General features: G+C 37.1%; 1 protein-coding gene across 1 annotated transcript; it reads right to left on the bottom strand.

Annotated features, from left to right (window-relative positions):
* Positions 1-964: 964 nt before the first annotated feature.
* LOC113779421 (plastidal glycolate/glycerate translocator 1, chloroplastic-like) lies at positions 965-8083 on the bottom strand. Its single transcript, XM_027324995.1, has 8 exons — positions 7652-8083; positions 7265-7580; positions 5531-5792; positions 5282-5397; positions 3746-3855; positions 2932-3109; positions 2692-2821; positions 965-1469 (listed from the first exon to the last, which is right to left on the bottom strand). The coding sequence occupies exons 1-8, from the start codon at positions 8066-8068 to the stop codon at positions 1319-1321; spliced, it is 1680 nt and encodes a 559-aa protein (XP_027180796.1). The 5' UTR covers positions 8069-8083; the 3' UTR covers positions 965-1318.
* Positions 8084-14060: the final 5977 nt, after the last annotated feature.

Here is a 14060-nt window from a genome sequence, read left to right as displayed (position 1 = left end):
TTTTTCTGATTCCACAAGCAGATAAACACATGCTTGCCAACAAAACAAATGAAAATATAGAGTATTATATTTCTTTACCAAAATAAAGGTGAACTGGCTTTCATATCATAATATATTCATCAAAGTTGGTTTAACACTTAAGACTTTTGTTTACTTCTAGTATTATTGTTTTTATTTGGATTTGCAAGTGAATTGTATTTTTTTTTTCTTATACGAGTTATTACTTATTAAAGAACCTAACATACTAAAGTTTATATAATAAAATTATAACAATGCTATGTCAATTTAAAATATTCAAATAAACTTAGATCGGTCAAGAATTGAATAAGTGTTAAAGATTATAGTATAAGTTCTTTTGTTTAGAGACATACATCTATTCAACATCTAATATCGGCGATCCATGATCATAGAAAAATTTCAATAGACGTATAATTCTTAGAACATTTTGTTTTTTTTTACTCTACTAAATTATCAATGTGCCCTCAATGGCTAAAGTAAATTATACATTTACGGTATTGAAATGGATAGAAATTCTTTTTTTTTTTTAGTATAAATGGGAGGTTTCGAATTCGAGATCTGTCACCTTTACTTCCTCTTCTGCCATTGAACCCAACCCTCCTGAGTGGAAATTCTATAGTATTATATGCCAACAAGTAATTTAATAACAATTTTCAGTGGCAAAACAATGGACTATAGGCACAAATTCAACCGTTTAGAGAATTTTTTTTGTATTCTATATAACAAAAAAAGAGGGTGTTTTAATGGGTTTCGGAGCATTATATGATTCTTTACATTCTCTTATTTTATTTATTGATTGTTTATGTCGCTAATTGTTAAACTTATGATGCAAATATTATTATTACATACCATGAAACAAGAATAACTCCAATCCTTTTGCTTTCCGACCAAAATATTTTCTGGGCTCCGGCACTATCTGAGATATCAAATAGTATGTACTACCAAATTTCCGACTAAAACGCCTCCACTTGTGATTCATGGCAGATGCACCGTGTGATAAATCAAATATGCGCTGCCACATTTGCAGCTAAATCATCCTTAGTTGCAGTTCTTGGCAGATGTCACATGACAAATTATGCTAACTCATCTACTCAATTTAGCTAGTACTGTATTAAGCCAATGCAGCAGAAATGTGCCCTTTAGAACTTATGTTGAAGAAAAAGCAGGTAGGATTATGGATTTCCATTAAAACATTGCCAAATTTTTAGCCAGTCTTCAGAATTTTCTAATTGTCTCAAGGTGATAAGCAGATCATGTATAGCAATGCCCTGCTCACATATTCCACTAGCAGCTGGATGTTTTAGCCAACTACTGCTAACAAGCTTTGTCTGACTGCTGGAATGGAGCAGGCCAGAGAACCAAATATGCCAGTAAGTCCATATGCAATGGCACAAAATGGAAGAGCCTCAGGTTCCTTTGCTGACAATGCTGCTGTTCCCAATCCATGCGCACTGTCATAGTATGATAAAGGAAAAAGACAAGAAAGAAAGGCTCAATGAGTTCTCAATTACGATTAGTTGATAAAGGAGATTTTGGATGTGGCAACTGGAACTATGCACATAAAAACTGTCACATTGGTGCTCCTGGCAAGTAAGGTGATCTGCCTAAGTTTTGAATCAGGACAAGGGCAAACTGCAAGTACATTTAGCAACCGGAATTGAGACAAAGTTTACATGTCCATGGAACATAACTGACTTCAGATCAGTTTCTAATCAGTATGGCTATTTGCAGTTAGACAGAAATGCAGTTATATACCATCCAAAACTTCATTATCTATTTCTTATTTTAATCATATTAAGCCTTGAAAAGATTGCCTGAGATTCACAAAATCAAATTGTGCTCCAAGAAGTGCTAAGTTTATCAAGAGAAATTCCAGATAAACATATTTTGGGGGAAACTTTGAAGAGAGATTAAAGAGGAGGTTGGAGAGAGATTCTGCAGGAGTTTTGTTCTATAGAACTTGACTGATAATAATGAACTGATAATAATGAGGTGAGAAAGTGTTACTAGACACAATATTAAGTGTTTCTTGTATTTCATTTTTTCCTCTCTTGCAGGATCAGGTCCATATTATTATCTGATAATTCCAATAACATTTCTTGTCGAATTGGGTACAAGACAAATTAGTCAGTTACGAGTGCAAGTATGCCTTAGCATGTTACTCATAGAAACTTCATAAGAAAGCACATTTTGCAAGAATGCAAGAAACAACTTTGAGAAATGACGCCAGCATAATATTGGGCTTTTCAGATTGTTCCCTTGAGTTGTCAAACCCCCCCTCCCCCCCAAAAAAAAATTCACACAACTCTTCAGAAAATATATCAAAAAACCTAAATTGCGACAAAGGCTTAAATCTACTATTTGTTGAGCATACATGCATGATGATATTCCTAGCAGTGTCTGAAAGGAATGACACTTTATATATCATGGACACCGTTTTTGTAGCAGTTTTTTACTTTGACCGCTTTTAAGATTTTGAGTTTATCTACTCGGTGACACTTATAGATACCAACTCATCCCACAGCAGAAAGCTTGGTATGCTGCTAATAATTCATCTAGTTGAAGCAACTAAAAACACTAAAGCTTTATGCTATCCTAATAACCATTGTAGGGAAAGCCAGAAAAAGACAATTGATTGGACAAGGATCTATAATGTAGTGAAATTGTTCATACCTAGATGCAGTTGCAATTCCTCGAGCAATAGGATCACGGAAGCGAAGGTTATCAAGCACTGTCTGAACAAAATTCGCTCCAATGAGCCCAGTAACTACAACAGCTGCAGCTGTGAGAGATGAATTGGCACCTGTAACCATCCAGGACAGGTAATTATCACATTTCAGCATTTGGACTCCATGCGTTTCTGCACTCTCACAGCCAATGGAAGACTAAGAGATATAGTCAGAAGTAACTAACCTTCAAAGAAAGATACAATGCTGAGAGCCAATGCCACAGTAATGCATCTGGGAAGTATTGATATAGTTAAACTTGGTTCCAATGCAAGAAGTCGTCCAATCAGAGCCGTTGAGTACAAAGAAAACAAAGTTGAGATAATGACTGAGGTGAAAATCTCAGCTGCATGCCTCTTAACAAGCTGAAAAGTGAAAAGGAGACAATTTAGGAAGAACGTGGCCAAATTAAAGGTCACGATGAGCGTAAAATTTATTTTTACTATTGGTTAAAAAAGAAACAGCAAACAGCAATAAGACTAATTGCAGGGAATTACGAATATGTTCATGGTCTGTCAGTAATCTGCAATCCCTCCATCTTCTGATTTAAGAGTTCCCTTGTTTCTCTGAGGTCTATGGATTCCTTTTCCATTCTTCATGTGCTGAAAATCTAACATCCATTCTCTTAATCTAATGAATCAGTACGCACTCGTCTAATGTTTTGACACGCCTCAGCCAAATTCCTAATGATCTTTTTCTGTGCTTTAGAAGAATAAAGTTATCTGCTATATCCTATGAACCAATATAATGAGCATAATTTAAAACTTAAGACAAATAGAATAGAGAGGCACAGCCAAACTAAAATGGGTAAATAAATGCAGATGATAATAAAAACTCTTTTCTTAGGGACAAGATAAGTGAATCTATCCATAGATTGGGCTAAAAATGTTCATAAACCTTTCACATGCCCAGTGTAAAGCAACGTCAAGATCTAAGCGATCCAAACTAGAAGAATTACTTGTATTTTAAATCCTGGATCTCTGAATCAGAAAATCCTGTACCTTCCTCTGTTTGAACATTGAGAAGGCAAAGGAAAGGATAACCGATCCTAGAAATCCCATAAGAATATCACCAGCTCCAGGATTAGAGGATGCCTTTGTGAGATAATATCCTGTATAAGATACAAGATAGATAATTTTGTCATGTCCAATCAACATGCTAAAAAACTGCAAATCTCGAACATCATTAATTTGAAAGAGAAACACTAATGAGTGTTCTAAATCCATAAAGTCAATGAATCTACAACATAAATCATAGATGTTGAGAACACAGGAAGGTGGAAGAGGAAGAGCTAGCCACGTGAAGCATGTTTTCCTTCGAACAAGTTTTGCATTTGAGTGATCTTAAGTAGGAACACTTTATTCATAACCTACTATAATAAACTTATTTAATAAATGAGGTCATTGGGACTTTGATGACAATTGGAGACAAACTTGCGTTTTTATATCTTATGCAGTAATAAACTTTACCCATATCAAGGTTTTCTTATAAAGTTTAATATGTATTCAGTTTCCCTCAATTACCTTTCTTTTTTTTCCCCAATATCTACTTTCCCCGTTGACACCACATGCTCTATATCTATACGTTGTGGTGGAAGAATTTGAAATATTACCAATGAGGTGAATTATCTGATTCTGGATGGCTAATGTACTAGAAGCTACTCAATTTCAAGGATATTTATGATTATCTACTTCTTTTGACTTTGTTGAAAAGCTTACTTTAATGAGACAATTTCTACTCACACTTTGTGTTGATTTTTTTTCTAGGCCGACTGAAGGGGAATAGAATTGAAAATGCCAGTGATTAATGTCTCTCTTTGCTTGTTTGCTCATCAGCATGCTCTTTTTATGAAACCATATCCCTTTTACTAAAGAAGGACCTCCTCATTTTTTCTGACCAATTAAACTCTATTTTTTCCCAGGATGTAAGGCTACTTTTTACTTATGTATTGTTCTTGCCAACACATTCATATGACACAACTGCATTTGCCACAGGAGCAGACCTATTTGCCTAATCCCACACTTAACTGTCAAACAAATTTCAATCATAAAATGTACCATACCCCAATTGACAACGATATTTATCTCAGAAGAGAACCCTTTTAGTGTTTTGTGCAGTATCATCTCCATGCTAGGTGAATTGGTTCACTAATTCACCCCTAAGCGATCATGAGCATAATTAACAGTTTGCAGATGCTAAAATGTAGTTATATAAAAAGATGTGCATAAGTAAGTAGAAGCTTTTGCTTGTCTACTGTAAGACGATCAGCTTTAAGGTCCAAAAGCTTATCTGCACAAAAGGTATGACAAATTGTGATCTCCTATTATTCCTTTATCATTTTGCAACTACTATTTTATTGCAAATCCAGAATTAGATGTGGTTAAGAATTAGCAATGGCAGATTTTAATTGCTATGGGTTATATGTTTTATTTCTAAATGGTCATACATTCTAAAAGACATTCGTTTGGAAAATCCGGATGTCTTTATCCTTTTATTACCATTTAATTTAATATTTAACAAGTTATCTGATCTAGTACCTAGAACTGGATTAAGTCCACTTCGAGTAAAGTATCCAAAAGCAAATGCTGCCAAATCTGCAGAAAGAGCACAGCAAATAACTGGATGGAAAACTTTCTTGAGCCCAGATGGAAGCCTGCAGAACAAGTTGAACAAGCAATTAACTATCCAGATTAAAAAAATGAGTTTCAATTGCAAAGCTTATTAATGCAGAAACAAAAGTGTGGCATGAAAAACTGACATTAAAATCCAAAAAAAAAAAAAATTACCCAGAACCAACCATATAGCCTAATACAGTTGATGCCAGTAGAAAAGGAAGGCATGTTCTTGCACTTGTGCCAAGCACCGTTGGATACCAAAAAGCTGCAATAAACGATATAACAAAAATCCCACTCCAAGCCCAAATCTCCAGTTGAGAAAAAGGAGAAGGCTTTGACATTGGTTCAGCAGGTATCATTTCTGTATTTACCATTTTTCTTACAGCGATTGCAGTGTAACCTGCAACTGCAAGTGAAGCTAACCATCCACCAACTGCCAATATAGAAGTGATTGAAATTATTCCAAATGATTATGTTTAAGACTGCAAAAAGAAAATGTAGAACCTCCGAACAAGGTGGAGGCAGTGGGAAAACAAGAGATATTTGCACACCTGTTTAGTGCCCTTTTACCTAATGTTTCTTTATTTAAAGTCATGCTTTTACTATATTGCTATAACATAATGCTAAGAGAAATTAAAGCCCGGTTTTGACAACAACTAAACCCAAGATTCCGGATTCAAGGAACATGATATCAAATTAAACAATTTTGATGTGGTCTGAATGGTTCAAAAAGTGTTGCCAGGAAATTGCTTGTCGTAGAATGAATTACTTCTTACCTTAGAAGATGTAATTCTTCTTACAAGATTTGTAGAAAGTAGCGGAACAAATTTCTATCATTTAATGACAAGGATAGGCTTTCATTCAGAAACTCTTAGCTTCAAAATCAAGGTCTTTCCATAAATTTCTTCAAGGAAAAGTCTAACAGACAAACCAGATAAAAAGGCATTTTAATTTCAATTTAAAAAAGGCTAATCACAACCAGAGAAGCGGATTCTGCAGCAGAGCCTGCCTTTGTTGAAGTTATTATATATGGTGCCCCAACTTTCACATTCTGACAGACTACATAGTAGTTTGAATGTCATAGGATGCAGCATCAAGCCATAATAACATGCACCACGTTTCTGTATATCAAAGAAGAGGTGTATAATCCAACAAAAGATAATCCAAATTTTGTTGTATGGAGTCATGTTATGAAAAGCAATTTTGCCACCGAAAAGAAAAAAAATCCTTTTACAAATGCTTTGCTCATTGGCAGGCTAACTTTAAAGAAAACTGCATAGCACTTTGCGTCTGACATTCATTAAATTGAATCAGATCTTAATTGTGGCTCCAGATGGAACTTCAAAATCACATCTTTTTAGCTATTAATGTGTAGAAAAAGAATAATCTGAACATCATGAAGGAATGTGCAAAAAGAAACTCAACTTGTTAGAAGACATGTTCAGAAAAGAACCCATGCCAACTGTTTCATTTCTACAGTTGACTCACTGACATTGTACAAAATTACTGCAGTGATGGTATGCATCCAAGAGGGGAAAAAAAAAACACGTACAGAAGCTTATTTTAAACTACAGGTTATCATAACAACATAAACCAGACTTATGTGAAAATCAGTAAAGACGGCCTTAAAAACACTAAAATTAAAAAAAAATGACTGAAAAAGAGATGATGACAGCAGTATGCAAAGACCCATGTCAGGATCCCAGGCATTGGAGCACTTGCAGCATAACAAGTACGAGAATCATAATTAGCTATGTGTAAAATGTAGCTCTTAACAACTTTCAGAATGCAACACAAGAAATAACATAACACTTAACAGATGAATTAGAACATCCAACTTCTTGACTTTTTCTGTGGAATTTCTGCTTCAATAATAATTATTGCTGAAGTGCTAGAATATTGTACCTATGATTATACAAATCTTAACCCCTGAAGTTGCGGGAATGTCTTTAACGGCAAGAGGCAAAGCCACCAAAGAAGGAACATAAAACAAGGGCAGCCACCTCTGAATAAACAAAAGAGCAGGCTCAAAGAAGTTCATCAATCCTGTTGCTGCAGCAGGAACAGTTGAATCAAGAGCCATTAGAATGGTAAATATACAAAACATTCCAAACAAAGCACTTGGAAATTTGATAGCAGCAGCCACAAATGCCTTCTTCAACAACTTGTCCATTGCTAGTATAATCCCAAGTGACACCAACAAATGCAGCAGCCCAATCACCTAAAAAAATTCAAGCAATCCAATTAAACGAAATTGAAGGGCTTAAAACTAAAAGAATACAGAAGTCTCACCTTGTTCTGCAGGCTTGTTGAGGTGACACCGCTATTTGAACTCAATGATTGCACAGTAATTCTCCTAGTGGGGTGCAAGAACTTGGAATGGGGTCCAAGAACTGTAAAGGGTTGTGAAGCTTTACTGAAATTGTTCTCCCTATTATATCCGATTGGAACTCCATTGTTGTCTAATACTGAAAGCTTTGAACGAATTCCTTTGACAAGAAATCTTGTGGGCTTAAAATGTTTTGTAGTGAAAGCTGTGGAATAATATTGATTGGGATGGAAAAGGGATAAATTTTGTGGGATTGCTGAAGCCGTAGCCATTGGAATAGTGGAGAGGTGTAAAAATGTAGTTGGGGAAGTGCAGGCATTTTTGGAAGATTTGTGTGGCCCTGAAAAGGCGTTGTAAGCTAGAGATGAGTCCTTTGCCATGTCCCAATCACATTTCACACACAAACGTACTAGGACACATGAAGGGGAACAGCTGCCCGGGAATTCTTTAGTTAGTTTTGTTCGTTGGTCTCTTGCTTCTTAACAGCACTTCATTTTTTTTTTATTTTTTTCAATTTCTTTTGTAGGGGTGTCAATGGGTCGAGTTCGGGTCAAAATTGAAAATTCCTAACCCAAACCCGTGTTTTAGGTAATAGTTTCAGACTCGATCCATATATCCGACGGGGATTGACCTTAGAGTTCCAAAATCGGATCCGACGTCGGGTTCGGATCTACTCGGAAATAAAAGCTCCAAATGTAAACATTCCAAAATTAAATTCAAAAACCAATCACAAATCCAATCTCCAAACTTAAACAAATCAAATTACAAAACTAAATCACAAATAACTCGTAATAGTCAATTTAAAACTAACCACAAATCAATTTATAAAGTTATTACTATATTGTTAATTTGGTAAAAAAATGTATTTAAAAATATTTATATTTTATAATTATTAATATATTATTCAGGTCCGGATCAAATACGGGTCGAAATCCTAGATTTCGTATCCGACCCTTTTTTTGATAGAGTAAACGGATACGGGTCCGTGTCCGGATATTGGAATTATTTTTCAATCCAAACCCAGAAAAATTTATCGAATTTGGTCCAGATTCGGGTCCAAACTCGACCCATTAACACCCATACTTTTTTGTGCCTTTTGCATTGCATTGTGTTCACTAAGCAAAAGTACAAAAAAAGAATGACCTAAAATTGTTTTCAAAACATGACAGTGAGTACATTTACCCACTACTCTAAGATATTCAGCTTGAGCCGTAGCTATTGATCTGGCAAATTAAAAGTTCCCTTGGTTTTCTTGAAGGAAGATATGGAAGAAGGATTTAGCTTACTCTTTAAAGAAATTTGAAGTTTTATTTATTTGTTTATTTTTTTTCATGTAAAAGTTAAGTTAATTTAGAAAAAAAATATAAATATAGTGGTGCAATAAAATGTTGATTTGTGCGTTTACATGGTAAATAAAGTGTAAGTTATATGTATTAACGAATGCGTACATCAAACCTATAAGGTTTTAAGGATTAAAGTATCAAAGTTTGCTACTAATCATTTGACCTAAATTTGAATAGGCGTTAAAATCTTGGAAAAATTATCTTATCTGTACGCGATAAAATTTCAAGTCTGCAAAACGACACAAAAAATACACGACAAATATATGATATATAAATTTAGAAAAATATGTAGGTACAATCTCTGGGGTTTTCTCGAACTTGTGGAGAGTTTCCCTCGATTCTTCTCTTCGAACGCCAATCCAAGGGCTTCGCAGCTTGTTCTTGGATCCACCACTGATTCCTTCAAATCTTGATATAGAAGATTTGAAGAACTTTAGAAGATATTTGAAGACTCAAGTCTTGATATCTGGGAGACTTGGAGAGCTTGAAGAGCCGAACCTTTGTAGCTTGGAGCTTCAATGCTTTGAGCGTATATGATGCTCTTTGAAGTCCCTCTGTGTATTTTTTTGTGTGTCTGTGATTTGGTTGAGAGACCCCTATTTATAGCTGTAGCAAGGGGTAGAGGTTGAAGACCTGTGTACCACTTTACTGGTCTTGCAAGACGTGCAGTCATATTAGGACTGTGCCATTCAAATGTTATCTCTTCATTTTATATTTATTAATAAAGAGATAAGTAATTCATCGATTGGCCAAACTTGTGGGGACACGTGACGTGGCGCCATTTGACTGGCCAAACTATTGCAGTATATAAGAAATATACTTGGACTAAACAACTCTAAATATTATCTCTTTAATAAGAAATAAATATTTAGATATTTATCCAATAGGCATGGGATATGATATGATATGGTTGGTGGAAATATCTTTGCAATTTGAATAAATTTGGAACACCTCACCTTGACACGTGGAAAAAATATAATTGACCATTTAATAACCAAAATTTCCAAGTGTACATGACATGTGGCAATACCCGATTGGACAAAAATATTTAATAGACCAATGGTAATTTTTTAGAATTTAATTAAAATTCCATTGTCTACAAATGCCCCCTCGAAACTTGTGCGTGACTGCTGGATATCGGAGCAAATTTTGAACGAACAAGTTTTGACATATATATTTTTTTTTGCTTCAATTTGAACACCATTGGGATATTAATCCTCAAATAAGTCCATAAATAGACTATCCTTGAAGCTTTGGTGACTTAGTGATCTTAAATAAAGTCCAAGGACTTTAGTGGTCTCAAGCTCCACGTGAAATGCCACCTTAGTGATCTCAATTTCCAAGATCACTAGTGCCTTCAATTTCTCGAGGCCGGATCGCTTCATTTGGCATGCTAATTCAAGTGATGCTCACAAACGTAATTTACTTGGAGCTTTGCAATGTTTGTGGCTTTGGATTGAATTCACTTCATTAATGTTGTCTTGTCCTAGGAGCAAGACAATCATTAATCTCCAATTCAAATCCATAAACGTATGAAGCTACTAGCCATGGCCCTTAACATAAAATGATGGTTGCATGCACTTAGTGCTTTCAATTTCCCAAGGCCGGATTATCCTATGTAGTATTTGAACTCCAAGTAGTATTTGATGATATTAGGAACCTACGAGATATGCATAGTCAAATTGGAAAATCCCGAGGCCGGATTCCACGTAGTATTTGAATGCCCAGTAGTATCTGATGTCAACGATGATTAGGCAAAGTCCGGAGGCCGGACTACTTCATATTGTAGTCTTATAGTAGAGTCCGTGAATGGACTTAAAGCTTTGCAATATCTTAGCTTTTGAATTGGTCATGAGAAGACCATGTGGGGTGCCACCAATACATGCAAAATTCGGTGATATCAATCCAGGACCAAAACATATCATGCCAGAGCCTCAAGTCCACTGCTATATGTATCATCAAATAGATTTCGGCGGCTTCAATTTCCAAGATCGAATGGCCCCGTATTAACTTGCCCAGATTTCCGAGTTTTTCTTTGCTCCTTAGGATGCACGCGTGATATCTCAGAGCTTGACCAGGACTCTTATCTCCGCCAGGGTACGAACTTTGATTGTAAAAGGAAGCTGTATTCCCTCACCCCCCCAAAGATATAAACTATATCAGTACTCCACCCCTCATGCGAATGTCCTTCTCATACTGTAATTGACCCCCAGGACTCCGTATTGGACTCGAGTTCTATCTATTGGAGCTCTGATAAGCATGCATAATTCCCGCAGCCAAACCTCCCGTCAGTAAGACTCCCTGCTATAAAATGCTCACGACTAGGACAGCGAATTCACAAACACCCCTAAAAGCGTGCCGCTCTAGCTACTACTTGTCACCTGCACTCTATGGTTTATTCAACAAAGGCTGCCGCAGCTTTCTTTCTTTGCTGCTATCATTGCTAGTTCGTCCCAATTTATTGTCTTCTCGAAGCCACCAGTCGCCATTGTTGACTCGGAGGTACATACGCTACACTTTGTATATTTTTTCTTTTTGCTTTTTTTTTTTTTTTTTTTGCTTCTGTTTTCGTGCCAGATACGGAGCATCCCATGTATCTCTTTTTATTGTTCTCGCACGAAGCTTCTTACTTCAGTCAAGGCTTTGCATGTTTCATCGTTAGATGCTTCGGTCAACAAATAGCTTCGGTCTGTTGAGAGCCTCATGACTTTACCAAGTAAATTCTCAAAATACCATTTGAGAATGAAGCCCGAGTCTCGATTGAAAGACTAAAATTGACCGAATGGAGATTGGCTCGAAATATTATTTGTGGTGCCCCCCTCTTTTCTTTTCTTTTTTAAATATTATTCGAGATCATGTATGCCCTTTAAATATTATTTGAGAATGAAGATTGGCTCAAAATATTATTTTTGAGCTATTCCTCAGGGTTGAACATTTAATCTCAACTTTTGGTACCACCTTTTTTTTTTTTTTCTCATCTATTGGGACAATACCAAATATGATATTTGGGCAAGAATTTTCCCCTTCTTTTTGCTAGAACTCTGACCTTAATTTTTTTTTTTTTTTTTGCCCCTCAAATATTCCTACTATACATGATTTTGATCTAAACTTTGTCAACTTGCCTCTTTGTAGACAACTTACGCCGCGCTTGAAGAGGGGTTCGAAACAATTCCGGGGATTTGAGAAGAGGCAACCAATTGGGTAATTTAATTACCAAACTTCTTGCACGAAGCTCCTGCATCCTCTAATATTTTCTTTTACAAAATTCCAGCAATCATGCAAATTAAGGACTACGCCGTGCCAGTGCCGCATATTTCACTGACGGATGAACGGGGAGGAACTCAATCAAAGAGCTTGTCACTACATGTTTACAAACCAGCAATCGGCCCGCTCGCTGAATCCTTCATACCCCTTGAAGGATGCTTTCATCTCGAAGATTGGACTAGCAAGTGGATCAAGGAAGTGGTGGCACCGTCGACTTTCTCCACTACATCGAGGGAAGAAGAAGTGGTCGTATTAAACTCGTCACTTCACAATGGAGATCCAGAAATAGCCAAATTCACTCTTCCGTTCGTGGGATTCAATGTTGACAAAGCTACATGGAAAACCCCTTCGTCATTCTTCGGTGAGGCGTGCTTCACCTCCCATTATTGGGAGTGGGTTGAGGACATGCTTGGAAGGTATAAAGACATACTCACACGCGCTGGCATATTTGAAGCCGTCTACGCGTCGAGATACTCCTACGACCGCTGTGAAAATATCTTGCGGGCCTTCTTCAAATATTGGTGTCCCTCGACGAACACGCTCCATACGCCCGTTGGGGAGTTGTCCATCACACTTTGGGACCTTTATCGACTCGGTGGCCTTTCGATCGACGGCACGTTTTTCGATGAAGTTGTTCCTTCGGCACGGGAGCTCCTCACTCGTGACAAAGAAGGGAAACCACTTCTCCCTGAGAGTTGCAGGCATCTTTTTTCGGCTTACTACCACCTCTGGACGAATGACCAAGGAGTATGGATGAAGGACTGGATTCGCTTCTGGTTCAAAGGAGAGGCTAGGTATAGGGCTCCTCCGAGTAGAGCGAATAGAAGGAAGACCACATCTAAACCAAAAATGACTTACAACCCTTCTGGAAGCGTGGAGCCTTACGACCTTGCCGATACGAATGACTTCAATGTCCCTTTTGACACCCTGGGTATCCCAGGGTCTCTAAGAAAGGAGACCTATATTGCGGCATTCATAGCGTGTTGGATCTGCAAGTTCCTTTTGCCAAGCAAAAAGGTCGACCGTATTCGCCCAAGTGTTTTCAAGGTTGCATGCTTAATGGCTACAGGGAAAAGATTTTGTCTTGCAATTCCCGTCCTTGCGAGCATATATCATGGGTTGAGGGAGATCGTCCACGCCCCTAACCTTGGAGAATGTGGGGTAACTTTTCCAATCCATTACGTCTATGCTTGGATTGGCCAATACTTCGATGTATACTACGAAAATCATCAAGTGAGTAGCCACCACGCGCGCATGACAAGATTTAGTGGTGAGAAAATGGCAATATTTTATGGCCAATTGGAAGCTGAGGAAATCTTCAAAGAAACGAATCCTTTGATGCTTCCTAAATTGTGCTGGACTGAGAATGAAGAAAAGGCGTTGATCGATGACGGATCCTTATCATCAAGACTCACGAGCTACTTCATTAGTCAACGCTCTTGCCATTTAACTCTACGTAAGGATAATACTTTCATTACTGAAAAATATAATCCTTGCAGGTTCAGCAGTTAATTCGGTTTTTGTCAGGACATCCCCAACAACTTGAAAGAGATCACTCACACTTATACCTTAGGTGAAGCTATTCAACTATGGGATTCCTCAGTTCGCACTCAGACGCGATCTCGGATGACTATACCCATGCACAGGAAGTATCCATTGATCACCAAAGACTATGATGCCTGGTGGTCGACTCGGTCAAATAGTGTCTCTTCAACTCCCTTAAAATTTACCGTTAAGATCCCTCAGCAATCATCGAAGAAGAGCA

This window comes from Coffea eugenioides, chromosome 8 (assembly GCF_003713205.1).
Source record: "Coffea eugenioides isolate CCC68of chromosome 8, Ceug_1.0, whole genome shotgun sequence".
Lineage (NCBI taxonomy): Eukaryota > Viridiplantae > Streptophyta > Magnoliopsida > Gentianales > Rubiaceae > Coffea > Coffea eugenioides.
The sequence above is the reverse complement of the archived record's forward strand: the minus strand, read 5'-3'. Positions and strand labels throughout refer to the sequence as shown.